Genomic DNA, 26,096 nt, shown 5'->3' with positions numbered 1-26,096 from the left:
ATTTAGCCTTGTGTGTCCCAGCCTCAGCCTTGGGACTACACTTTCCTCCCTTCTCTCTCGGCCCGAAGACCTTCCTTCCCCCATCTTTTCCTTGATCTTATACAGGTGTCTTCCCTTACTCTCTCTGTTCCACAACTCTTTGCACTTATTTTTAACCACATTTCTTATTGGCTTCTGCTTTACTGATTGCCAATTCCATCTCAACATTAGGATGTTTAAGAGCCTGCTTGGCAATAATATCAACTTCCTCATTCCCCTCTACTCCAACATGAGCTGGTACCCAGAGGAATGTCACAAATACCCCCATCTTTTTCACCCTATACGAACACTGTAAAACCACATATAATACATCCTGTCTGCTCTGAGACACACATGAATTTAAGCTCATCAGACTACACTGTCTGGCCTCACCTCCTCCACAGCAAATAGTATGGCAAACAACTCCATTGTGTAAACAAATAAATGATCCATTCATAATTGGGTCACTGCCACCTTAAACACTTAAACTGCCTGCTTGGGTCTTTGCGTTTCAACGCCGTGTCAAAAAGATACCAAACTGGGCGTGTCCGTGTATGGACGTTGTAAAAATATCCGATCCTATGTCTGTATTTGATTTGATATAATGTGGAATAGTTTTATTTAAAAAAAAATCTAAATTCTTTGGAATCCCTCTGGCTGTTATGTTTATGTTTTGCATGTTACTGTTAATAAAAAAATAATAAAAATAAATAAATAAAGATATTTATATTCCAAAAAAAATAAAAAATAAATAAAAATAAAACATATCCGTTCCACACTCCATGTTGGAAGACCAAAACAGTATAGGTCGTTTTGATCCACCGGAAACTTTGTGAAGATTGCCCATTATTTCGCTTTTCTAAGGACGCAGAAAACGAATGCAGTGGTGAAATCTACTCAAGTAAGTCAATATATTTTGAATTATTATTACAAAAAAAAGTTATTAGCCAGCTTCCTACAGAAAGTGTGTGCAGGCTAACTAAAATGAGCTGCGAACATAATGTTCGCTAGTTAGCTAGCTATACAGTATATAAAGGGGTGGGTATAATTTGTGGAACGTTCCAACAGGAATCTGTTCCAAAAACGTACAAGGTTGCCAACAAACAACGCATTCAAAGTAACGTTAGCGTGATCAATTCACCTAGCTAAGTTAACTAGCTGCCGAATAGGAATAAACGTGGTGAGTGAAAAACGTAATTAAATAGCCAACTCCCTACCCGGTATCTTATTCTGAGGCTATACAACTTTTTTATGCGTTGTTTATTGGCAAACTTGTTATTTACGAAGTTTTTGGAACAGATTCCTCTCTGAACGTTCCATAAATTATACCCACCCCCATTTATTAAAAAAAAATGTTTGCATTTATTTAACTAGGAAAGTCCGTTTTTCTCCCTCCATCACTCTCGCTCTCCAACCACCACTATTGCCCATGGCATGTAATGGCACCTCTCTGTGAAAGTGCAAACACTTACAGTACATGATGCACACTGCTGGGAGAAAGGTAACAGAACGCAGCCTACATGGAGTATAGCTCCTTCTGCTGGAGAAAAGTTAAACTAGAAAGTCATTTTTTTATTTTACTAGGCAAGTCAGTTAAGAACAAATTCTTATTTTCAATGACGCCTAGGAACAGTGGGTTAACTGCCTTGTTCAGGGGAAGATTTTTACCTTGTCAGCTCAGGGATTCAATCTTGCAACCTTTCGGTTACTAGTTCAACGCTCTAACCACTAGGCTACCTGCCGCCCCATCTTGATGTATTAATCGTTGTAACTCAATATATTTGTAGCTAGCTAAGAGGGTGAAAGGATTAACTAGCAGTTCCAGCTGCCAGAAGGGAGAGTAATGTTAGGCTGTTCTGTGGGAGGACATTATGAAAATATTCTCCAGTTCTAGTCCATAGCGAGAACATTCTGTTCTCAGACACAGAGCGCCGTAAAACCCTGTCTGCAGATGAAGAGGTCCCAATGCATGTCCCAAGAGAAGGAAGGGTACATCCTTGTATACCATGGATTAAATGTGTACATATGTTAGCACATTTTGTGAAGAAGAATACAGTTTAACCTCTTACATCTAGATGTTCCGCTAGCGGAACACCGCTCCAATATCCAATGATAGGGCATGGCGCGAAATACAAACTCCTCAAATCTGAAAACTTAAATTTTTCAAACATATGACTATTTTACACAATTTGAAAGACAACTCTCCTTTATCTAACCACACTGTCCGATTTCAAAAAGGCTTTACAACGAAAGCAAAACATTAGATTATGTCAGGAGAGTACCCAGCCAGAAATAATCAGACACCCATTTTTCAAGCTAGCATATAATGTCACAAAAACCAAAACCACAGCTAAATGCAGCACTAACCTTTGATCTTCATCAGATGACACTCCTAGGACATTATGTTATACAATACATGCATGTTTTGTTCAATCAAGTTCATATTTATATAAAAAAACTGCTTTTTACATTAGCATGTGACGTTCAGAACTAGCATTCCCACCGAACACTTCCGGTGAATTTACTAAATTACTCACGATAAACGTTCACAAAAAACATAACAATTATTTAAAGAATTATAGATACAGAACTCCTTTATGCAATCGTGGTGTCCGATTTTAAAATAGCTTTTCGGTGAAAGCACATTTTGCAATATTCTGAGTAGATATCCCGGCCATCACAGGCTAGCTATTTTGACACCCACCAAGTTTGGTACTCACCAAACTCAGATTTACTATAAGAAAAATTGGATTACCTTTGTTGTTCTTCGTCAGAATGCACTCCCAGGACTTCTACTTCAACAACAAATGTTGGTTTGGTTCCAAATAATGCATAGTTATATCCAAATAGCAGCGTTTTTTTTGTGCGTTCAAGACACTATCTGACGGGTGACGCGCCGGCGCATATCGTGACAAAAAAAAATCTAAATATAACATTACCGTACTTCGAAGCATGTCAAACGCTGTTTAAAATAAATTTTTATGCGATTTCTCGTAAAATAGCGATAATATTCCGACCGGGAGTCGTTGTTTTCGTTCAAAGACTGAAAACGTAAAATGGACTCTTCACGTGCACGCGCGGGCCCGTCTCATTGTTCTCAGATCGACCACTATCCAAATGCACTACTGTTTTTCAGCCATGGACTGCAGAGTCATCATTCAATGTTCTGGCGCCTTCTGAGAGCCTATGGGAGCCTTAGAAAGTGTCACGTTACAGCAGAGATCCTCTGTTTTCAATAAAGATGCTAAAGAAGGTCAAGAAATGGTCAGAGAGGGCACTTCCTGTTTGGAATCTTCTCAGGTTTTGGCCTGCCATATGAGTTCTGTTATACTCACAGACACCATTCAAACAGTCTTAGAAACTTTAGGGTGTTTTCTATCCAAATCAAACAATTATATGCATATTCTAGTTTCTGGGCAGGAGTAATAAACAGATTAAATCGGGTACTGGTGACTGGAGTTTGACAATTATTTGGGCCTACCTCTGACACCGCCTAGTATATACAGTGCCTTCGGAAAGTATTCAGATCCCTTGACTTTTCCACATTTGGTTAAGTTATTCAAATGTATTAAGTAGTTATTTTTCCCTCATCAATCTACACACAATACCCCATGACAAAGCAAAAACAGTTTTATTTTTTTCATTTTCTTTTTTCTTCCAATTTTTGCTAATTTATTACAAATAAACTGAAATATCACATTTACATAAGTATTCAGACCCTTTACTCAGTACTTTGTTGAAGCATCTTTGGCAGTGATTACAACATTGAGTCTTCTTGAGTATGACCCTACAAGCTCGGCACACCTGTATTCGGGGAGTTTCTCCCATTCTTCTCTGCAGATCCTCTCAAGCTCTGTCAAGTTGGATGGTGACCGTTGCTGCCCAGCTATTTTCAGGACTCTCCAGAGATGTTCAATTGGGTTCGAGTCTGGGCTCTGGCTGGGACCCGCAGGGACATTCAGAGACTTATCCCGAAGCCACTCTTGCGTTGTCTTGGCTGTGTGCTTCGGGTCATTGTCCTGTTGGAAGGTGAACCTTCGCCCCGGTCTGAGGTCCTGATCGCTCTGGAGCTGGTTTTCATCAAGGATCTTTCTGTACTTTGCTCCGCTCATCCTTCCCTCGATCCGCTTCGCTACTGTATATAGCCTCGCCACTGTTATTTTTCACTGTCTTTTTTACTGTTGTTTTTATTTATTTACTTATCTATTCACCTAACACCTGTATTTTTTGTAGTTAAATTGCACTGTTGGTTAGAGCCTGTAAGTAAGCATTTCATTGTAAGGTTGTATTTGGCGCACGTGACAAATAAACTTTCATTTGATCCTTATTCTGAAGGTTGGCTTCCATCTGGCCACTCTACCATAAAGCCCTGATTGGTGAAGTGCTGCGGAGATGGTTGTCCTTCTGGAAGGTTCTCCCATCTCCATAAGAGGAACTTTAGAGCTCTGTCAGTGACCATCGGGTTCTTTCTTGGTGACCACCTCGACCAATTGCTCCGTTTGGCCGAGTGGCCAGCTCCAAGAACAGTCTTGGTGATTCCAAACAATTTCCATTTAAGAATAATGGAGGTCACTGTGTTCTTGGGGGACCTTCAATGCTTCAGGACATTTTTGAATCCGTTCATGGAAACATGGTCGTTCGTGAATCACATTGCGCTGTTACACAAAATGTTCATTCAGTTTTTCGATCACTACATCATAGTCGAACTCATCATTAAAGTAATCAAAGGGGAATGCATTGTAGAAAATATCTGCATCTTTCCCCATTGCATAAAGTAGTGAATTCACCTGCGCCACACCGGTCTCCTTAATCAGTTTCGATGGCACTCAAAAATTGGAAAAATGTTGTCCCCAGATCGGCCATGCCGACGGCTGCGAAAAGTCCAACAGCTCTCGTGGGTTAAATTTTGACATTTCCCGCACTAATTTTCGGCGTGTGAGTTCTTTAATTCTGAAACCATGTCATGATGGAGACCAGGCAGTGAATTATCCAGTTTAGTTATGTTTAACTCTTAAATCAGACAATTAACATGCAGTCCACCGAGCTACTATCTGCTAGTCCTCATTGCTAGGTTAGTGATATGCGGTAATGACGATGGCAGGTGTTAACAAATCAATTATGGAGATATCTATCAGACATCACTACACTACTCATAAAAGTTAGGCTATAACAATAGTTCAAGAGAAAGTGTAAGTCTCTGCTCTCTTAAAACTACATTTGGCATATTGGCTGATATAGGCCAGTAATACAATGTGTGAATCTCTGGTAATTTTTGCGCATAGGGTGCAAAATTGCTGGGACCATGGCTGGCAAGTGAGCTGTGTCACATATGCCTAAAATAACATTGCGGGACTGCGGTTGAGTTTGGGACCAGTTCTTGCAGTAGCGGGTGGGAGTCAGACAGAAAGCCAGCGGGTGCTGGCGGGAGCGGGAATCCCACGTTGACCTCTATTGTGCACCATGACAGTGATTCCTGTAACGTTAGAGCTGTCTATTACTGTGTCAGTGTGATAAGTAGGGAACTATGTAGGGAAACTGACAGCTCAATAACGTTACATTGACATACTGACTAATACAATTCACATTGCACAGAAAAAATGTCAGAATATCAATCTTCAATCATTTGGCCGATGGTTTCATTGTTTGATTCAGGTCTAATTTTATTGATGCAAAAATAATAGCTAATGTAAGCCAACTTTTGGCCAGCTCTCTATCGGTACATCAACTGGCGAAAGCTTGCCATTTCATTTACTTCTGAAACGTGACAAAACAAAGGCTACAAAACATGTCCATACAAACAACTGCTGTCAGATAGTAATAATATCCACCTCATATTGCTATCTGACAGATAACTAGCTCAACACTCTGAATAATTTCAAGCTTGTTTTTTTTTCTGTCAACTTAAACAACAGTTACCTTGCCAGATACACGTAACTAAAGGGTAGCCAGTTTCTATTCATTTTAAAACTCGGTGAAAGAGCACAACAGGTACACTTAACTATGCTCAACTCTCCCAGAAGCTTTGCCTTCACACAGTCTGTCAGCCTACTCAGTGTCCGCATGGTCCTAAATCCAGTCAAACACTCCAAACAGCCTACCCGACCGCATTTGTAGTTAATTAATCCAATGTGAAACGTGATAACTATAGTATCCTTAACTAGCATTGAAAAAGTCAATCCATTCTTCTCTAAGTTAACACCTCTCCCTAATTTCAGAATTACGCTTGTAACGTCATCAGTAGGCTACAGTAACCTATGCTTCAGAGGGGAGAGGCAGGTAGCCTACGCACACAGACTGGCCAAAATATTTGCCTGACAGGCAGAGCTGGAATATGTTTTTGAGTTACTGAGTTAGGGCTTTGCATAGGCACTTTGTTGCGATCTTTATTGAAATGGGGGGGAAATTCCCAGAATGGCAAATACCGTTATTAACCTTGTTCCCTTGTTTTTAAAATAAGATCACTTTCATTTCTGGTGTTCTGTTCCCTGAACCAGTTCTAAACCTTAGCTGTAATGTGAGTTTGCAAGGGAAACCAGGATAGGTACTATCTTAGTGTTGTCTTCGAGACCACCTAAAGCAAGACTGATTCAAGACCAAGACCGGAGGGGGGGCGAGACCTAGTCAAGACCGAGACCGGGAAGGGGACAAGGGGTTCGAGACTGAGTCAAGACCAAGACCAGAATTTTTTTCTGGGGAGATAAATCTAGCCAGCAAAGTCAGCCATTGGTTAGGCCATCAGAAGCTTGATAAAGGCATCTGGCATTCAACTGTATTAGGGCAAAGGTTTGGAGTGACAGTGGAATCAACCAATCACATTTTGACTTGAGTGAAGGTTTTTACAAAAACGTATGGAAACTTCTCCCTTGAATGCCAACAGGTCACTGCGCAGTGGCGAGCAGTAGTTTTCCCACGTCTAGCTAGCTAGCTTTTGTTGTCGGCTAGTTTGCTGCAGCCGCAGCAGGTTTTATCAATAAGGATGTTGTTGCTAATTTGTTAACTTCTTGTTGAAAGTGGAGAAGCTAAGTTTCAAATGATCGTCATCTGGTGAGTGGAACTGTGTTTTTTTATTGCAGCGTGTTTGCTGTTAGCCATCTCTTTTGAAAATAACGTGTGTGTGTGTATGTGTGTGGGAAATATTGTTGGATTTAAAGTGGAACTGACAGCATTTTAGCAACATGTCAGCTGAACAGATTTGTATAAGATTACAAGCGACAACTTGAAAATGACAATATCTAAGTGTTCATAAATTCTTAGAATGTTTGGGAATAAGGTATACTAAGGAATTTGACAATTATATAGCAATATAGGTTAGAATAACGGCCAGGCGTTTGACAATTAAGACACTGCAGTAAATAAAAACATCTGTCTTGTCCAGGACCAGAGTCTACACAGACCGGTGCGCTATAGCCAATCAGAGCGACAGTAGACCTTTTATACAAACAAACCATTTGCTACAGGGCCTGCCATCATTCACTTTGAACTGGACTGTGTGTTTACAGGCAGTTGCAACAGCGCGACTTTAGATCATTAGAACGCATTCGCCAAAACCCACAAAATACACCTGAATGGATTTCTGCAGATATGTAAACACAATGGGAGTCCTCTTACGTTTGGGAACTTTACAGTCCTATTGATCAAGGTAGGCTCTCTCTCCCTCAGTTATGCACATCAACAACCAAATCAACAACTAATGTTAGCCAGAGCAAGATGAGCTAAAATCTAACAAAGGAACATTAGATAAAGCCTCTGAAACTTTTTCAGCTAGTTTGCCATCAAAATTGCACTGATAAACGATGGGGAATTGTAGCCTCCTCGACAATCTGCAGTTTATCTGCCAATGCATGCTTGTCCAAACCAAGCACCCAAGCTAACTGGCGAAAGTTGGCTAGCTAGCTATTTCCAGACACAAATAAGAGCACCTCACTCAGAGTAAAATAGTCAATCTATAGCGTTCTTGACTAACTATAACTTGTTTTGCCTATGTGTAGAGTATTACTTTATTCATCCCAACTTGGGAAATTGTTTTATCACAGCACGCATCATCAATGACTTACAATGACAGAACATGCAACAATGACCAACACTTGATAAAAAGAAAAGACAAAAACACATTGCCACCTGTTATATTCAGCAGGTGTTGAGTGTTCGTAAATTCATCAGTTGTTCTGCGCACTGGCACACTCAGATAAGAGTGCTCTGAAATCGGAGTAGATAGCCAGAGTGAATTTGCAAATGCAAGAGATATGCTAACTGTATAGCAGTTGTTCAAGTTTTTGCTAGCTACATCTTCGGCCGTCGTAGGAAAGGTGGATCATTAAAACAATTGTAAAACAAGCGGGCCCTGGACATAACACAGGAGTCAAAACATTGTGGTGAAGTGTGCTAAAGCACTGTGCAGAAAAGCAGAGGACTGGGGTTCTGTTAATGTGGACACTATACAAATAATTCCTACTGAATATGTGGTGTACTTAACTGCAGTATAGTATTATTACTATTTATGGGAGAATTGTTATTATGGATGTTGGTGTGTTGACCTTTACCTTCTTTGATGTCATCACCCAGAGTCGGAAGAGGTTGCCTGGGTTTGCTAGCACCTTGGTTGTGCTGCTCTGCCTACGCTGATTGAAATGATTTATCGGATGCGAGCGGCAGTCAGACGGCCTAGCAAAGGATGGGTGCTCCGTCTGTTCCTGGCACTCCATTTGGCTGTCTCCAGGGCAGAAAATACAGGTAGGTCTGAAGCCTTACATTTTTTTTTTTTTAAACACCACAGTACTGTCTGACATAGCCGGAGAACGTTTAAACAAGTAATGAAATTAGGTCAGCATTTACACAAGTGCCCTTAAGGCTGATTTACAGTCCGTGTATCAACATATCTGTAGAATACCCTCCATGCACATTCCACGTTCAAACGTTCCATGTTGGAAAACCAAAGTCTGTCTGTGTTGGAAGTAATCCAATCGTCAACGTGGCTGACTGTGTTTTGCTACCACTGGAAACTTCGGGAAGATTGTCCATTTCGTTTTTTCTAAGGACCCAGAAAACAGATGACGTGGAAGAACCTATTCATATAACGGCAAGGTGGAAGCAATCGTAAACGCACCAGCACCCACATATCTCAGAGCTGAGGTCATTTTTGGGGCTCCTGAACTCTTACGGAAAGTTTGCTACAAACTTGTCCACCTTTTTGCATCCGCTTCACCAACTGCTGCAGGCCGATACAAAGTGGTCCCTACAATGCGAAGAAGCATTCGAGACTTGCAAACAGCGTCTGCTAAAGAGCAGTTGGCTTGCCCACTACGACACAGATGAAGCTGAGACTCGCGTGTGATGCATCTCCATACCAAGTAGGAGCCGTTATCTCCCATGTTCTACTGTCAGGTGAAGAACACCCGATTGCATTTGCATCACGGACTCTGTCACAAAGTGAGAAAAAAGATGCTCAAATTGAGAAGGAAGCCCAGAGCATAATATTTGGAGTGAAGAAGTTTCACAAATACCTCTACGGAAGGAAGTTCCAACTGCTGACAGATCACAAGTCTCTGTTGGCCATCCTTGGACCAAAATCAGCCATACCAACCCTTGCTGCACTTTGAATGCAACGTTGGGCTTGGATATTGCTAGCCTACGACTACGAGATCGAGTACAGACGAACCAGTGATCACGCAAATGCAGATACACTATCAAGACTACCATGCAATAGTGACTCCGACAGTGAGTCTTCCAGATCTCTCTCATCGACGAACTGCCCATATCTGCTTCAGACATAGAAGAGGAAACGAGGAAAGACCCAGTGCTTTCCAAAGTCTTGGACTTAACATTAGGCGGTTGGCCAACCTTTGTAAATGACGATAACCTTAGTCCAATCATCGACAAGAAAGACCAGTTGTCTACTGTTCAAGGATGTGTTCTGTGGGGTTCAAGGGTGGTGGTACCTCACAAATTCCAGAGGAGACTGCTATCTGACCTGCATGAGGGGCATCCAGGGATCACTCGAATAAAAGCACTCACCCGCAGTTAACTGTGGTGGCCTGGACTGGATCAGGACATTCAGCAGCATGTAGGCCACTGCTCACCTTGTGAAGCTGTTCACAACAAGCCTGCTGCTGCACCTCTTCATCCATGGTCCTGGGCTGCTACACCATGGGAACGCATCCATGTGGCTTACGCCGAGATTGACAAGCAACATTTCCTTGTTGTCATTGATGTCCATTCCAAGTGGATGGAAGTGTTCCCTACTCAACTGTACACAGCTGAGAAGACCAATCTTCTCAGACACCTGTTCGCATCCTTTGGACTAGTCAAGGAGCTCGGATCGGACAATGGCCCTCCTTTCACGTCAAACGATTTTGAAATGTTTCTCAAGAACAACGGAGTAAGGCACATCCCGTCACCACCATACCATCTGGCATCAAACGGAGCAGCGGAGAGAGCCGTGCAAAACTTTAAGAAGGCCTGGACTAGACTCTAGGTTTAGTCTGTGCCCACCCACCAAAGGCTTCCCCGTTTCCTGTTTACTTACCGTAACACACCACACACAGTAACGGAATGTACACCAGCTGAACTGTTTCTGAAACGCCAACCACGTAACCGCCTGACGTTGATGAAACCAGACTTGTCAAGGACTGTGGCAAAGCACCAGCTACATCAGAAGAAAGCTCATGACAGCCACTCAAAGACTGTAAGAGATTTCAAAGAGGGAGAGAGGGTGATGGTAAGTGATTTCAGACACCCCAAGTGCCTGTGGAACTCAGGTGTGATCTTGCAACGCAGAGGACCTTTGACTTACCGAGTCCAAGTAGATCATCGCCATGTCAACGTTCATGTGGATCATCTGCTACGGTTCAATGTCCCAGCAGAGACATGCTGAGAGAACAAGAACAAGAAGGGCACCTCAAAAGCTTGACCTGTGAGTTGAGCTGTTTCAGGAGGTAACAGACAGTAAAACAAACAAACACAAAGGACATTACCTGGGTTAGTTATTAGGACACCAATTCCATCTTTGGGGCAGAATAATCCCCTGGATTTGTGCTGGGCTCTGAGAAGTCTGCTTCAACACAGTAGTTAAAATGTTTAAGAATACATTGTTCAGATATTGCATTAGTAGTTCCCTAACGTATTTACCTTGTTCTCTGGGAGTTACTACACTCCTCCCCCATAGTGTTTATCTGTGATCTATATCTGTTTATATTAGTTACTATGCTGTTACTAAGCAGTAATGTATTACGGCAGTGTTATGTTACTACACCTAATAGGAACTGCACATGCGCACTATTGGGCTGGGGCTGTAGAGCACGAGAGGTTTTGACTAAATGAAACAAACTGTACTCCCATCTCCTGCCTGGTCATTTCTCCACAACACAAATATTACAAACATGTCATTCTGAACGGCACCATCTTCCTAATTGATAACTTTGACATATTAAATCCGTAGGGCAACAGCATCACTCCTATAACCTCCATAAAGGCTATAGACATGTTTTAAAGGTTTTCAGTTAAGAATGTTGCCATGATTTGTATAAGTTTTTATTGACAATAGAAAACTTTGTTGATCCCTATGCAATATGCTGATTAAGGAGTGTTCATTAGAAAAGTTGTGGTGGACTGCATGTGGATGGTATTCATGGATAACGATGTATGTTAGTCATCCTACAGAACAATTCGAATATAGTCCAAATCAGCTAAACACTTTTTGTTTTTAAAACCACACTCACTGTTCTTGTTAAAAGTACATGACTATTGTTGTGGTTTCATGATGACACTTGAATAAACGCATGGTGGTAGGCACTTACTCATGAGAGGCTGGAAAGATGTGGGCAGCTTATACAGTGCCTTGCAAAAGTGTTGCATTACAACCTGTAATTTAAATGCATTTGTATTTCATGTAATGGACATGCACAAAATAGTCCAAATTGATGAAGTGAAATGAAAAAAATAACATGTTTCAAAAAAGGAAAAGTGGTGCATGCATATGTATTCACCCACTTTCCTATGAAGCCCCTAAATGAGATCTGGTGCAACCAATCAAATCAAATGTATTTATATAGCCCTTCTTACATCAGCTGATATCTCAGTGCTGTACAGAAACCCAGCCTAAAACCCCAAACGGCAAGCAATGCAGGTGTAGAAGCACGGTGGCTAGGAAAAACTCCCTAGAAAGGCCAAAACCTAGGAAGAAACCTAGAGAGGAACCAGGCTATGAGGGGTGGCCAGTCAATTTCTGGCTGTGCCGGGTGACGATTATAACAGCACATGGCCTAGATGTTCAAATGTTCATAAATGACCAGCATGGTCAAATAATAATCATAGTAGTTGTCAAGGGTGCAACAAGTCAGTAACACAAGAGTAAGTGTCAGTTGGCTTTTTCATAGCCGATCTTTGAGAGTATCTCTACCACTCCTGCTTTCTCTAGAGAGTTGAAAACAGCAGGTCTGGGACAGGTAGCACGTCCGGTGAATAGATCAGTGTTCCAGCAGGTCTGGGTTCCATAGCTGCAGGCAGAACAGTTGGAACTGGAGCAGCAGCACGGCCAGGTGAACTGGGGACAGCAAGGAGTCATCAAGCCAGGTAGTCCTGAGGCATGGTCCTAGGGCTCAGGTCCTCCGAGAGAGAGAGAGAGAGAGAGAGAATTAGAGAGAGCATATTTAAATTCACACAGGACACCGGAAAAGACAAGAGAAACACTCCAGATGTGACAGACTGACCCTAGCCCCCCGACACATAAACTACTGCAGCATAAATACTGGCGGCTGAGACAGGAGGGGTCAGGAGACACTGTGGCCCCATCCGATGAAACCCCCGGACAGGGCCAAACAGGTAGGATATAACCCCACCCACTTTGCCAAAGCACAGCCTCCACACCACTGGAGGGATATCTCCAACCACCAACATACCATCCCGGGACAAGGCCGAGTATAGCCCACAAAGATCTCCTCCACGGCACAGCCCAAGGGGGGGCGCCAACCCAGACAGGATGACCACGTCAGTGACTCAACCCACTCAAGTGACGCACCCCTCCCAGGGACGGCATGGAAAAACACCAGTAAGCCAGTGACTCAGCCCCAGTAATAGGGGTAGAGGCAGAGAATCCCAGTGGAAAGAGGGGAAACCGGCCAGGCAGAGACAGCAAGGGCGGTTCGTTGCTCCAGCCTTTCCGTTCACCTTCACACCCCTGGGCCAGACTACACTTAATCATAGGACCTACTGAAGAGATGTGTCTTCAGTAAAGACTTAAAGGTAGAGACTGAGTCTGCGTCTCTCACATGGGTAGGCAGACTATTCCATAAAAATTGAGCTCTATAGGAGAAAGCCCTGCCTCCAGCTGTTTGCTTATAAATTCTAGGAACAATTAGGAGGCCCGCGTCTTGTGACCGTAGTGTACGTGTAGGTATGTACGGCAGGACCAAATCGGAAAGATAGGTAGGAGCAAGCCCATGTAATGCTTTGTAGGTTAGCAGTAAAACCTTGAAATCAGCCCTTGCCTTAACAGGAAGCCAGTGTAGGGAGGCTAGCACTGGAGTAATATGATACAAAATGTTGGTTCTAGTCAGGATTCTAGCAGCCGTATTTAGCACTAACTGAAGTTTATTTAGTGCTTTATCCGGGTAGCCGGAAAGTAGAGCATTGCAGTAGTCCAACCTAGAAGTAACAAAGGCATGGCTAAATTTTTCTGCGTCATTTTTGGACAGAAAGTTTCTGATTATTGCAATGTTACGTAGATGGAAAAAAGCTGTCCTTGAAACAGTCTTGATATGTTCTTCAAAAGAGAGATCAGGGTCCAGAGTAACGCCGAGGTCCTTCACAGTTTTATTTGAGACGACTGTACAACCATCCAGATTAATTGTCAGATTCAACATAAGATCTCTTTGTTTCTTGGGACCTAGAACAAGCATCTCTGTTTTGTCTGAGTTTAAGAGTAGAAAGTTTGCAGCCATCCACTTCCTTATGTCTGAGACACCGGCTTCTAGCGAGGGCAATTTTGGGGCTTCACCATGTATCATTGAAATGTACAGCTGTGTGTCATCGGCATAGCAGTGAAATTTAACATTATGTTTTCGAATGACATCCCCAAGAGGTAAAATATATAGTGAAAACAATAGTGGTCCTAAAACGGAACCTTGAGGAACACCGAAATTTACAGGACAAACCATTCACAGAGACAAACTGATATCTTTCCGACAGATAAGACCTAAACCAGGCCAGAACTTGTCCATGTAGACCAATTTGGGTTTCCAATCTCTCCAAAAGAATGTGGTGATCGATGGTATCAAAAGCAGCACTAAGATCTAGGAGCACGAGGACAGACGCAGAACCTCGGTCTGACGTCATTAAAAGGTAATTTACCACCTTCACAAGTGCAGTCTCAGTGCTATGATGGGGTCTAAGCACTGATACTGCACTTGTGAAGGTGGTAAATGACCTTTTAATGACGTCAGACCGAGGTTCTGCGTCTGTCCTCGTGCTCCTAGATCTTAGTGCTGCTTTTGATACCATCGATCACCACATTCTTTTGGAGAGATTGGAAACCCAAATTGGGTTTCCAATTACCTTCAGAAGTCACATAATTGCTTAAATAAAGTCCAGCTGTGTGCAATCTAAGTGTCACATGATCTCAGTGTGTATGTATATATACACACACCTGTTCTGACAGGCCCCAGAGTCTGCAACACCATTAAGCAAGGGGCACCATGAAGACCAAGGAGCTCTCCAAACAGGTCAGGCACAAAGTTGTGGAGAAGTACAGATCAGGGTTGGGTTATAAAAAAATATCAGAAACTTTGAACATCCCACGCAGCACCATTTAAATCCATTATTAAAAAATGGAAATAATATGGCACCACAACAAACCTGCCAAGAGAGGACCACCCACCAAAACTCACGGACCAGGCTAGGAGGGCATTGATCAAAGAGACCAAAGATAACCCTGAAGGAGCTGCAAAGCTCCACAGCGGAGATTGGAGTATCTGTCCATAGGACCACTTTAAGCCGTACACTCCACAGAGTTGGGCTTTACGGAAGAGTGGCCAGAAAAAAAACATTGCTTAAAGAAAAAAATAAGCAAACACGTTTGGTGTTCGCCAAAAGGCATGTGGGAGACTCCCCAAACATATGGAAGAAGGTACTCTGGTCAGATGAGACAAAAATGTTTCTTTTTGGCCAGCTTTTTGAGAATCTGTGGTATGACTTAAAGATTGCTGTACACCAGCGGAACGCATACAACTTGAAGGAGCTGGAGCAGCTGGCTCAACAAAGTGTTGACTTTGGGGGGTGAATAATTATGCACGCTCAAGTGTTCTGTTTTTGCCTTTTATATGTTTCACAAAAATATTTTGCATCTTCAAGGTGGTAGGCATCTTGTGTAAATCAAATTAAATAGGAAAAATGCCATGGGGGTTGAATACTTTCACAAGCCACTGTACAGGTCCATGGTGCACAGAGAAAAGTTCAGGAGGCCAATGGTGTTCAATGACTGTGATAGGAGAAAACTGAGGATGGATCAACAACATTGTAGTTACTCCACAATACTAACCTAATTGACAGAGTGAAAAGAAGGAAGCCTGTACAGAATAGGCCCGTTTCTGAGATATTGGATACGGTGCGCCCGGCACCGACGATCATACTACACTCAAAGTTGCTTAGTCACTCGTTTTGCCATTCTAACTTTCAATAAAACATTAACTGAATGCCTTGATGCCACGTGTTTAACCTATATCACTTTTCCAGAACCAATGCAATCGCTTTTCACCTGGTGCAAACTCCGCCCACGCGGCGCCCTGTCCAGATGAATCTAATCCCCTCAATAGCACTGCGGCTAACTGTAATGCTTGGAGCTAACCACAAGGCTGTTTTACTCTAGGGTAGGCTACAAGCTAGCACTGTGGCTAACTGCTTGTTACAGAGTGGTGCTAGTATTTAGGGTATGTTTATTTTTTTTTAAATAGTTGTGTACAATCAATTCTTTCATGAAATATTTTTACTTTTATGGACTGTTTTTTACTCCTGTGCTTACTTTATTGGGTGTCTATCTGAACTGTCTGACATCTCTCTCTCTTTCCCAGCTGTCTTCGTGGGCTGTGTCTGTCTGTCTCTGTCTGTTTTGTGTGGTGAGACTCTGGTTCATACAGTGGCTCTTCCTCAAACACAAGTAAGACTATACTACTATCTTTCTAAACTCGGCAAAAAAAGAAACGTCCTCTCACTATCAACTGCGTTTCTTTTCAGCAAACTTACCATGTGTAAATATTTGTATGAACATAAGATTCAACAACTAAGACATAAACTGAACAAGTTCCGCAGACATGTGACTAACATAAATGGAATAATGTGTCCCTGAACAAAGGGGACACATTATCAAAAGTAACAGTCAGTATCTGGTGTGGCCACCAGCTGCATTAAGTACTGCAGTGCATCTCCTCCTCATGGACTGCACCAGATTTGCCAGTTATTGCTGTGAGATGTTACCCCACTCTTCCACCAAGGCACCTGCAAGTTCCCGGTCATTTCTGGGGGAAATGGCCCTAGCCCTCACCCTCCGATCCAACAGGTCCCAGACGTGCTCAATGGGATTGAGATCCGGGCTCTTTGCTGGCCATGGCAGAACACTGACATTCCTGTCTTGCAGGAAATCACGCACAGAACAAGCAGTATGGCTGGTGGCATTGTCATGCTGGAGGGTCATGTCAGGATGAGCCCGCAGGAAGGGTACCACATGAGGGAGGAGGATGTCTTCCCTTTAACGCACAGCGTTGAGATTGACAACAAGCTCAGTCCGATGATGCTGTGACACACCGCCCCAGACCATGACGGACCCTCCACCTCAAAATCAATCCCGCTCCAGAGTACAGGCCTCGGTGTAACGCTCATTCCTTCGACGATAAACGCGAATCCGACCATCACCTCTGGCGAGACAAAACCGCGACTCTTCAGTGAAGAGCACTTTTTGCCAGTCCTGTCTGGTCCAGCAACGGTGGGTTTGTGCCCATAGGCGACGTTGTTGCCGGTGATGTCTGGTGAGGACCTGCCTTACAACAGGCCTACAAGCCCTCAGTCCAGCCTCTCTCAGCCTATTGTGGACAGTCTGAGCACTGATGGATTGTGCATTCCTGGTGTAACTCGGGCAGTTGTTGCCATCCTGTATGTCCCGCAGGTGTGATTTTCGGATGTACCGATCCTGTGCAGGTGTTATACGTGGTCTGCCACTGCGAGGAATGTCAGCTGTCCGTCCCGTCTCCCTGTAGTGTTGTCTTAGGTGTCTCACAGTACGGACATTCCAATTTATTGCCCTGGCCACAACTGCAGTCCTCATGCCTCCTTGCAGCATGCCTAAGGCACGTTCACGCAGATGAGCAGGGACCCTGGGCATCTTTCTTTTGGTGTTTTACCAGAGTCAGTAGAAAGGCCTCTTTAGTGGCCTAAGTTTTCATAACTGTGACCTTTAATTGCCTACCGTCTGTAAGCTGTTAGTGTCTTAACGACCATTCCACAGGTGCATGTTCATTAATTGTTTATGGTTCCTTGAACAAGCATGGGAAACAGTGTTTAAACCCTTTACAATGAAGATCTGTGAAGTTATTTGGATTTTTATGAATTATCTTTGAAAGACAGGGTCCTGAAAAGGGGACGTTTCTTTTTTTTTGAGTTTCTGTCATCATGGGCTGTCTGACAGCTCTCTCCTCTCTTTCTCACCCCTCTCTATCCTCTCCAGTGTTGCTATATTCAGCAGTGTTCTGCAATTTGGGAAATGTATTAGTCGCGGGTTGCAGGTTTTTGGGCTACTTCTAAATTGACCAGAATTGCATTTCTCTTCAAATATATATTTCACTGTGACCTGCTGCTGCAGACAATCAGTGAGTGAGTGGTGGAGAGGGTTGGAGGGGTGTGTGTGTGCGTTGAGAGCACTGGTTGAGAGTGCATCCTTTTACCATTTGTAGGTAGGCTATTTAGATTGGTCATTATGGAGACACCCTTTTTCCATAAAACATATAAACAACTTTAGGAGTGCAAAAGCTCTTTAGATGAATTCACTCAGAAGTGGTTTAAATAAACTGCATTCTAATGTCGAATTTTCTTATGGATAACAGTATCAAGCGATGGGTTTTACTCATACTCAGTTCTAGGGTCTGGAACGCTGCGCGAGTGGAAATTTGAGTGCTTTTGTTATGGGGAAAAAGTACACAATGAAAATTAGGTTCAATGTGGAGAATGATAGGCTACATTTGCATCTGTTGGCCATTAATTTCTAAGTAGGCTATTAATTTCTATGCCATTGCAGGCTACTGTAGCCTACCATTTGAAACAATATGTTGAAATGACGATATCACTGGAGTCATTGCAAATCAATGTGTGCCACTTGTGTAGCCTACCTGGAGCTGGTAAACTGATTTAATAAATAGCCTATAACTTCAGCTTATTGTTGTTGTAGCCTTGTGTTATTATGCAATTGTTAATTGCCATGTTTAGTTAATTAAATTAAAGTTATCAATTGTGATCGTGGTCACAGCTCTATCGCAAATGTATAATTCTTCACATTTAATGCCAGTTTCATTTTGGATTTTTCCCTGAAATGAGATGTTGGCCTATAGCATCTAGTCCAGCAAACCATGGCAAAGTTGAATTGCAATTATAAACCCAAATTTTAGTCTATGTCTATTGAAATAACAAGCCAATCTCGCAAATAGGCCATTATAACGGTTTTAGTTTTAACATCTGGCACATAGTAACGGCACAATTGCCGGAAAATATCCCAACGTTCGTTTTTTTTTCTTCGTCCAAGTGTTTCTTGCACAGAGATTGAGACCCTCTGTCCAATTTCATCACTCTAACTCTTCTGTCGGATTTATCTATAGTTATTCCCAAACGGGATTTATTTACAGTTATAAACTGGGTGGTTTGAATCCCTGAATGCTGATGGGTTGAAAGCCATGGCATATCAGACGTGTACCACGGGAATGACAAAAACATTTTTACTGTTCTAATTACGTTGGCAACCAGTTTATAATAGCAATAAGGCACCTCAGGTGTTTGTGGTATATGGCCAATGTACCACAGCTGAGCTATGTCTTAAGAACAGCCCTTAGCTGTGGTAAAATTGGCCATATTCCAAACCACCTTGCGCCTTATTGCTTAATCATAGCCGTCAAAACAAGTTAATTCGACATCAATTGATTGAAAATTATCTGGAGAGTTCAATAAAAGCGATTTATCTTTTCTCTTGCAGAATTCTTATTTTGATGGAAAAACACATTTTGCTTAGCCTATGTTAAAAGGACATTAATATTCCTTATTTTGCTTGATAACATCATGGAAAAGGGGTTTATTGGATACATGTGGCAACTCCTTGTGGCAATTTTGGGGGGGGGGCTAGTTTTCAGGCCTTCTGGGTAGGTTTTCAGAGGTCATTGGGCAATGTGCTATACATTTTAGCTAGACCTAGCAACCCTGATCCTCTCTCTCCTAACTGTCTTCGTGGGCTGTCTGTCTTGTGTGGTGAGACTGGTTCATAAAGTGGCTCTTCCTCAAACACAAGTAAGACTATACTATAATACTACTATAATACTACTATCTTTCTATATACACTATAGTGTATGTCTGTCATCTGTCTTCATGGGCTGTCTGACAGCTTTCTCTGTCTCGCTCTCTTTCTCTCGCTCTCTCTAATGTGGATTTATTGGCATGGGAAACATACGTTTACATTGCCAAAGTAAAATATAGACTTCAAATGTTATATTATTGGCAGTGTTGTAACAATGTGAAAATAGCAGAAGTACGAATGGCAAGCCGACGTGGGTATGGTCAAACATTGGTCAGGAGGATAGAAAGTGCAGCCCAGTTTCCACCTCATTTTGTGGGCAGTGGACGCATAGCAGGTCTGTACAACCGCTCTCAATAGCAAGGCTATGCTCACCGAGTCTGTCCATAGTCAAAGCTTTTCTTAATTTGGGGTATTCTGCCACTGTGTATTCTCTGTGTAGGACCAGATAGCGTTCCAGTTTGCATAGTTTTTTGGTTAATTCTTTGTGTAAAAAATAATTGTTTTCACATTATTTGGTTGGGTCTAATTGGTTGCGTCTCTCTCCCCTCTCTCTGCTGTCTTCAGTCTTTGTGCAGTAGCAATTTGTCTGAAATAAATGACAAAATATTTGAACAATAATGTAATGTTTATACACATTACACAAGTAAAAAACAACAACATGGAATTGATAACTAGTTAAAGATGTGTTTCAGAGGGTTTGTATACTTTTTAGCCAGTAACGGTAGTTCTGAAAGAAGAACTCACGAGCCAAAAAGGGTCCCCGAAAAATTGTGCACAATTGTGAATTCCAATTGTACAATATGTTACGAATTTGAAAGTGATTAAGATATTATGCTATCTCTTTAATTCACCCAATATTATTATTCCTCTGGTGGACACCTCTCTCTATATGCTCTCTCCTGTCTGTCTGACTGTCTGCTTGTCTGTCTAGCTGTGCTCTCTTCTGTCTGTCTGGCTGGATGCATCCATGTTCCTGAAATAACTAATAAAACAGTTGTTTTCCTATATATACCTACCTCCTTTTTTTCTGTTTCAGTTCTTGTTGGTTCAACGGACCCTGTTCGTGGCATAGTTGGCGGGGATGTCATCTTGCCTTGTTTCCTGAGACCTACCAGCAGTGCTGTTGAAGAGTCAGTAGAGTGGCAGAGACTAGACCTGGAGCCAAAAGAGGTGCATTTGTACCGAGACCATAGTGACGACTATGCGCTCCAGAATCCATCCTACACTGGAAGGACGTCACTGTTCCATGAAGAACTGAAGAATGGCAACGTCTCACTAAAGCTGACCAATGTGAAACGCTCTGATGCTGGAAATTACACCTGTTACATACCAACGTCAGGGCACCAGAAAACCACCATTGAACTCTATGTCGGCGGTGAGTCATTTGATAACCAAACACATGGTTCAGATTTCTTTGTCAGTCTATCAAATGCCAATAAAACAAATGCCAACAAAATGATTGGCTAACTTGAATGATCAGTATGTTTATCCTTCCTCTCATTTATTGATTAATGCTGATATGATACATTGGATGTCAAGAAAGGTGCCTGGCCCCAAAAAGGGTTATTATGACATCAAAACCCATTGATTACAGAGGTCTGAAATCTGTTCTTCTATCTCTACAATGTATAGAGGACGGGACTCCTTCATCCTCCCTCCAACCCACCCAACCGCCCCTGAAAGACCAATCAGGGAAAGTCGGGGGTGAGTTTCCAAAACCTAATCGATTCATATTAGAAATGTCAACCTCTTGTACAAACAAAAAGTGATATTTGATGTCATAATTACAATTATTTTATCAAATCAAATGTATTTATATAGCCCTTCTTACATCAGCTGATATCACAAAGTGCTGTACAGAAACCCAGCCTAAAACCCCAAACAGCAAGCAATGCAGGTGTAGAAGCACGGTGGCTAGGAAAAACTCCCTAGAAAGGCCAAAACCTAGGAAGAAACCTAGAGAGGAACCAGGCTATGAGGGGTGGCCAGTCCTCTTCTGGCTGTGCCGGGTGGAGATTATAACAGCACATGGCCTAGATGTTCAAATGTTCATAAATGACCAGCATTGTCAAATAATCATAGTAGTTGTTGAGGGTGCAACAAGTCAGTAACACAAGAGTAAGTGTCAGTTGGCTTTTTCATAGCCGATCTTTGAGAGTATCTCTACCGCTCCTGCTGTCTCTAGAGAGTTGAAAACAGCAGGTCTGGGACAGGTAGCACGTCCGGTGAATAGGTCAGGGTTCCAGCAGGTCTGGGACAACCGGTCTGGGACAGGTAGCACGTCTGGTGAACAGGTCAGGGTTCCATAGCTGCAGGCAGAACAGTTGAAACTGGAGCAGCAGCACAGCCAGGTGAAATTCCATCTTACTTTTAAAGGTCCATCGATATCAGGATGATAAATCCTATAAACCTTTTATGTCTTTGTGTCTGTGTAGGTGCAGCCCCTCGGCCATGGCTCTTCACTGTGGAAACCAAAGACAAGGAAGTGGTCCTGAAGTGTGAGGCTGAAGGGTTAGTCTATAAGCCTGAGTTGGTGTTGCTGAACAGTGATGGAACCATCCTCCTTGCTGATGAACCTACTGAGAGACCCATGGACTCAAGAGGGCTTGTACACATTGACACGCTATTTCACTGTCCAGAAGACTGCCACCAACGTGTTCACCTGTCGAGTTCAACAGCTGGAGATCGAACACATGAGGGAGACACGGATTCATGTTCCAGGTCAGGTGGTTTTTAATACAGGACTGAATTGACTAGGAATTTAAAAACCTCATGGTTGAAGGCTAGAATGATGGCCTGAATCTCTGTGTGGGGTTATTTACTGTTGTCGTTTTCAATTGTATTTATGAACAATGGAATTTATTGTTCAATTCCAACATACAGGTAATTCACAGTTATGGACTATTTTGAAGTAATCTTTCACACTGTAGGTACTAATGTCTTATGACTGTTTCACATTACTTGTTTTTCAGACAAAATGTTTCAGGAGGAATGCCCCTTGGAATGGAAAGTTGGAGTTGTAAGAGGTGTTATAGGAGGTGTTGTAGGTGGTGTTGCAGTTTTTCTGTTCATGCGGAGAAACAACACCAACAACGCCCTAAAATAGCACCCAGAAGAAAAAGCGAAAGCTAAGTCATGGATGTGTGACCTGAACTTCTTGGTTTTAGCCCTGTTCCAATACTTTAAAGTCGCACTCCAGCCTCGTTTTCACCTCATTTATCACCGGATGACATCATAGGGCACCATCAGACTAACACCTTGAATGACATACTCCTTGTTACAAAAAAAAAAGATTTTGGTTAACATGACTGTATTTATACATGGAATATCTTCTTTCAACGGGAAAAGTAAATAAAAAAATGGAATGCGTCTTTAAAATGCATCCTTCCTTCTCTCCTCCCTTATTTTCAGTATTTACTGATCTAATAAGTGACACATGAAGGGCTCCACTACATAGTAGCTTTCACCAGTCCAGTGATGATACCAATGAATGTTTCAAATGATAGTCATAGTTATTTTACCCAAAGTAATAAGTGTTTAAATGTGTCACTTAGTTGACTGTGTTCATGTGGTGTGTTATTAGTCCGTTCTGTAAGATTAAATCCCGTCTCTCATCCATTTACACAGAAACCAATGGCTGGTATGCAGACAGCGACATTGACGCCCTCCAGGTTCCTGTTCTCGATAACAGCAATGTAAATGGCCATCCTAATGGTGTGCGTGTGTCACAACCTGGAGAACGGGACTCCATGTAGGCTTTTTTCCTGGGAGCTGTTAGCTAGTTGTACATGTCCTGCCTTGTATGCTTTTTTTTATTTAAGTTCTACAAGTGTTCAGTTGTCATTGTCATTTTTTTGGGGTTGAAAAGTCGTTTTTAATTGTGAATTAAAATGAAAACATGGATTTTTACATAAGAGATGTATGTGGTCTGTTTTTTTTATACAATGCAGCAAGTAGTCCAATTCATCTATGGTGTTGTTGATGGGAGATGGGGGGGGGAATGGCCTTTCATAGAATCAATACCAATTTAATTCTATATTAATTTCTCAAGTTTCATCAGGAAAAGGGAAAATATTTGTAACGAGCTTAATGTTTACCATTCTGTATGAACAAAAGTTTCCTACCAAGAACTTGGCACTGATGTTCCTGGAGAAACTCTTGTTGGTTGAGCAGTGGGACAGGAGGGACGCGCCTGAGTCTGTGGGTTCTTGGCACTGTGTGGGAAAACATAAACCAAATAGTTACTTAGTAATACACGGTACAATGCAATATCATATTCCCATATACACCCCATTATAATATTATAGTGGGGAGTATATTATAGTAAACATACACACTGTTTAAGAATTCACCATCAATTAATTGATGCTTGGTAACGTACTGGTCATGGTCTCACCTGAGAGAGAGAGGTAGGTAATATACTGGTCATGGTTTCACCTGAGATAGAGGAGGTAGGTAATATACTGGTCATGGTCTCACATGAGAGAGAGGAGGTAGGTAATATACTGGTCATGGTCTCACCTGAGAGGAGGTAGGTAATATACTGGCCATGGTCTCACCTGAGAGAGAGGTAGGTAATATACTGGTCATGGTCTCACCTGAGAGAGAGGTAGGTAATATACAGGCCATTGTTTCACCTGAGAGAGAGGAGGTAGGTAATATACTGGTCATGGTCTCACCTGAGAGAGAGCAGGTAGGTAATATACTGGTCATGGTCTCACCTGAGAGAGAGGAGGTAGGTAATATACTGGTCATGGTCTCATCTGAGAGAGAGGAGGTAGGTAATATACTGGCCATGGTTTCACCTGAGAGGAGGTAGGTAATATACTGGTCATGGTCTCACCTGAGAGAGAGGTAGGTAATATACAGGCCATGGTTTCACCTGAGAGAGAGGAGGTAGGTAATATACTGGTCATGGTCTCACCTGAGAGAGAGCAGGTAGGTAATATACTGGCCATGGTCTCACCTGAGAGAGAGCAGGTAGGTAATATAGTGGTCATGGTCTCACCTGAGAGAGGAAGTAGGTAATATACTGGCCATGGTTTCACCTGAGAGAGAGGAGGTAGGTAATATACTGGTCATGGTCTCACCTGAGAGAGCAGGTAGGTAATATACTGGTCATAGTCTCACCTGAGAGAGAGGTAGGTAATATACTGGCCATGGTCTCACCTGAGAGAGAGCAGGTAGGTAATATAGTGGTCATGGTCTCACCTGAGAGAGAGGAGGTAGGTAATATACTGGCCATGGTCTCACTTGAGAGAGAGGAGGTAGGTAATATACTGGTCATGGTCTCACCTGAGAGAGAGGAGGTAGGTAATATACTGGTCATAGTCTCACCTGAGAGAGAGGTAGGTAATATAATGGTCATGGTCTCACCTGAGAGGAGGTAGGTAATATACTGGTCATGGTCTCACCTGAGAGAGAGGAGGTAGGTAATATACTGGTCATGGTCTCACCTGAGAGAGAGGAGGTAGGTAATATACTGGTCATGGTCTCACCTGAGAGAGAGAGGTAGGTAATATACTGGTCATGGTCTCACCTGAGAGAGAGGAGGTAGGTAATATACTGGTCATGGTCTCACCTGAGAGAGAGGAGGTAGGTAATATACTGGTCATGGTCTCACCTGAGAGAGAGGTAGGTAATATACTGGTCATGGTTTCACCTGAGAGAGAGGTAGGTAATATACTGGTCATGGTCTCACCTGAGAAAGAGAGGTAGGTAATATACTGGTCATGGTCTAACCTGAGAGAGAGGAGGTAGGTAATATACTGGTCATGGTCTCACCTGAGAGAGAGGAGGTAGGTAATATACTGGTCATGGTCTCACCTGAGAGAGGGGTAGGTAATATAGTGGTCATGGTCTCACCTGAGAGAGAGGAGGTAGGTATTATAATGGTCATGGTCTCACCTGAGAGAGAGGAGGTAGGTAATATAGTGGTCATGGTCTCACCTGAGAGAGGTAGGTAATATACTGGTCATGGTCTCACCTGAGAGAGAGGAGGTAGGTAATATACTGGTCATGGTGTCAGCTGAGAGAGAGCAGGTAGGTAATATACTGGTCATGGTCTCACCTGAGAGAGAGGAGGTAGGTAATATACTGGTCATGGTCTCACCTGAGAGGAGGTAGGTAATATACTGGTCATGGTCTCACCTGAGAGAGAGGAGGTAGGTAATATACTTGTCATGGTCTCACCTGAGAGAGAGGAGGTAGGTAATATACTGGTCATGGTTTCACCTGAGAGAGAGAGGTACGTAATATAATGTTCATGGTCTCACCTGAGAGAGAGGTAGGTAATATACTGGTCATGGTCTCACCTGAGAGAGGTAGGTAATATACAGGCCATGGTTTCACCTGAGAGAGAGGAGGTAGGTAATATACTGGTCATGGTCTCACCTGAGAGAGAGCAGGTAGGTAATATACTGACCATGGTCTCACCTGAGAGAGAGGAGGTAGGTAATATACTGGTCATGGTCTCACCTGAGAGAGAGGAGGTAGGTAATATACTTGTCATGGTCTCACCTGAGAGAGAGGAGGTAGGTAATATACT

General features: G+C 42.6%; 1 protein-coding gene across 1 annotated transcript; it reads left to right on the top strand.

Annotated features, from left to right (window-relative positions):
- Positions 1-791: 791 nt before the first annotated feature.
- LOC123727296 (butyrophilin-like protein 8) lies at positions 792-22,814 on the top strand. Its single transcript, XM_045695971.2, has 6 exons — positions 792-919; positions 8,581-8,748; positions 20,586-20,924; positions 21,182-21,253; positions 21,985-22,270; positions 22,522-22,814. Exons 2-6 carry the CDS (start codon positions 8,646-8,648, stop codon positions 22,679-22,681), a joined length of 960 nt encoding a protein of 319 aa, XP_045551927.1. The 5' UTR covers positions 792-919; positions 8,581-8,645; the 3' UTR covers positions 22,682-22,814.
- Positions 22,815-26,096: the final 3,282 nt, after the last annotated feature.

The sequence above is a fragment of the Salmo salar genome, chromosome 15 (genome assembly GCF_965601325.2).
Source record: "Salmo salar chromosome 15, fSalSal1, whole genome shotgun sequence".
Taxonomy (NCBI): domain Eukaryota; kingdom Metazoa; phylum Chordata; class Actinopteri; order Salmoniformes; family Salmonidae; genus Salmo; species Salmo salar.
The sequence above is the reverse complement of the archived record's forward strand: the minus strand, read 5'-3'. Positions and strand labels throughout refer to the sequence as shown.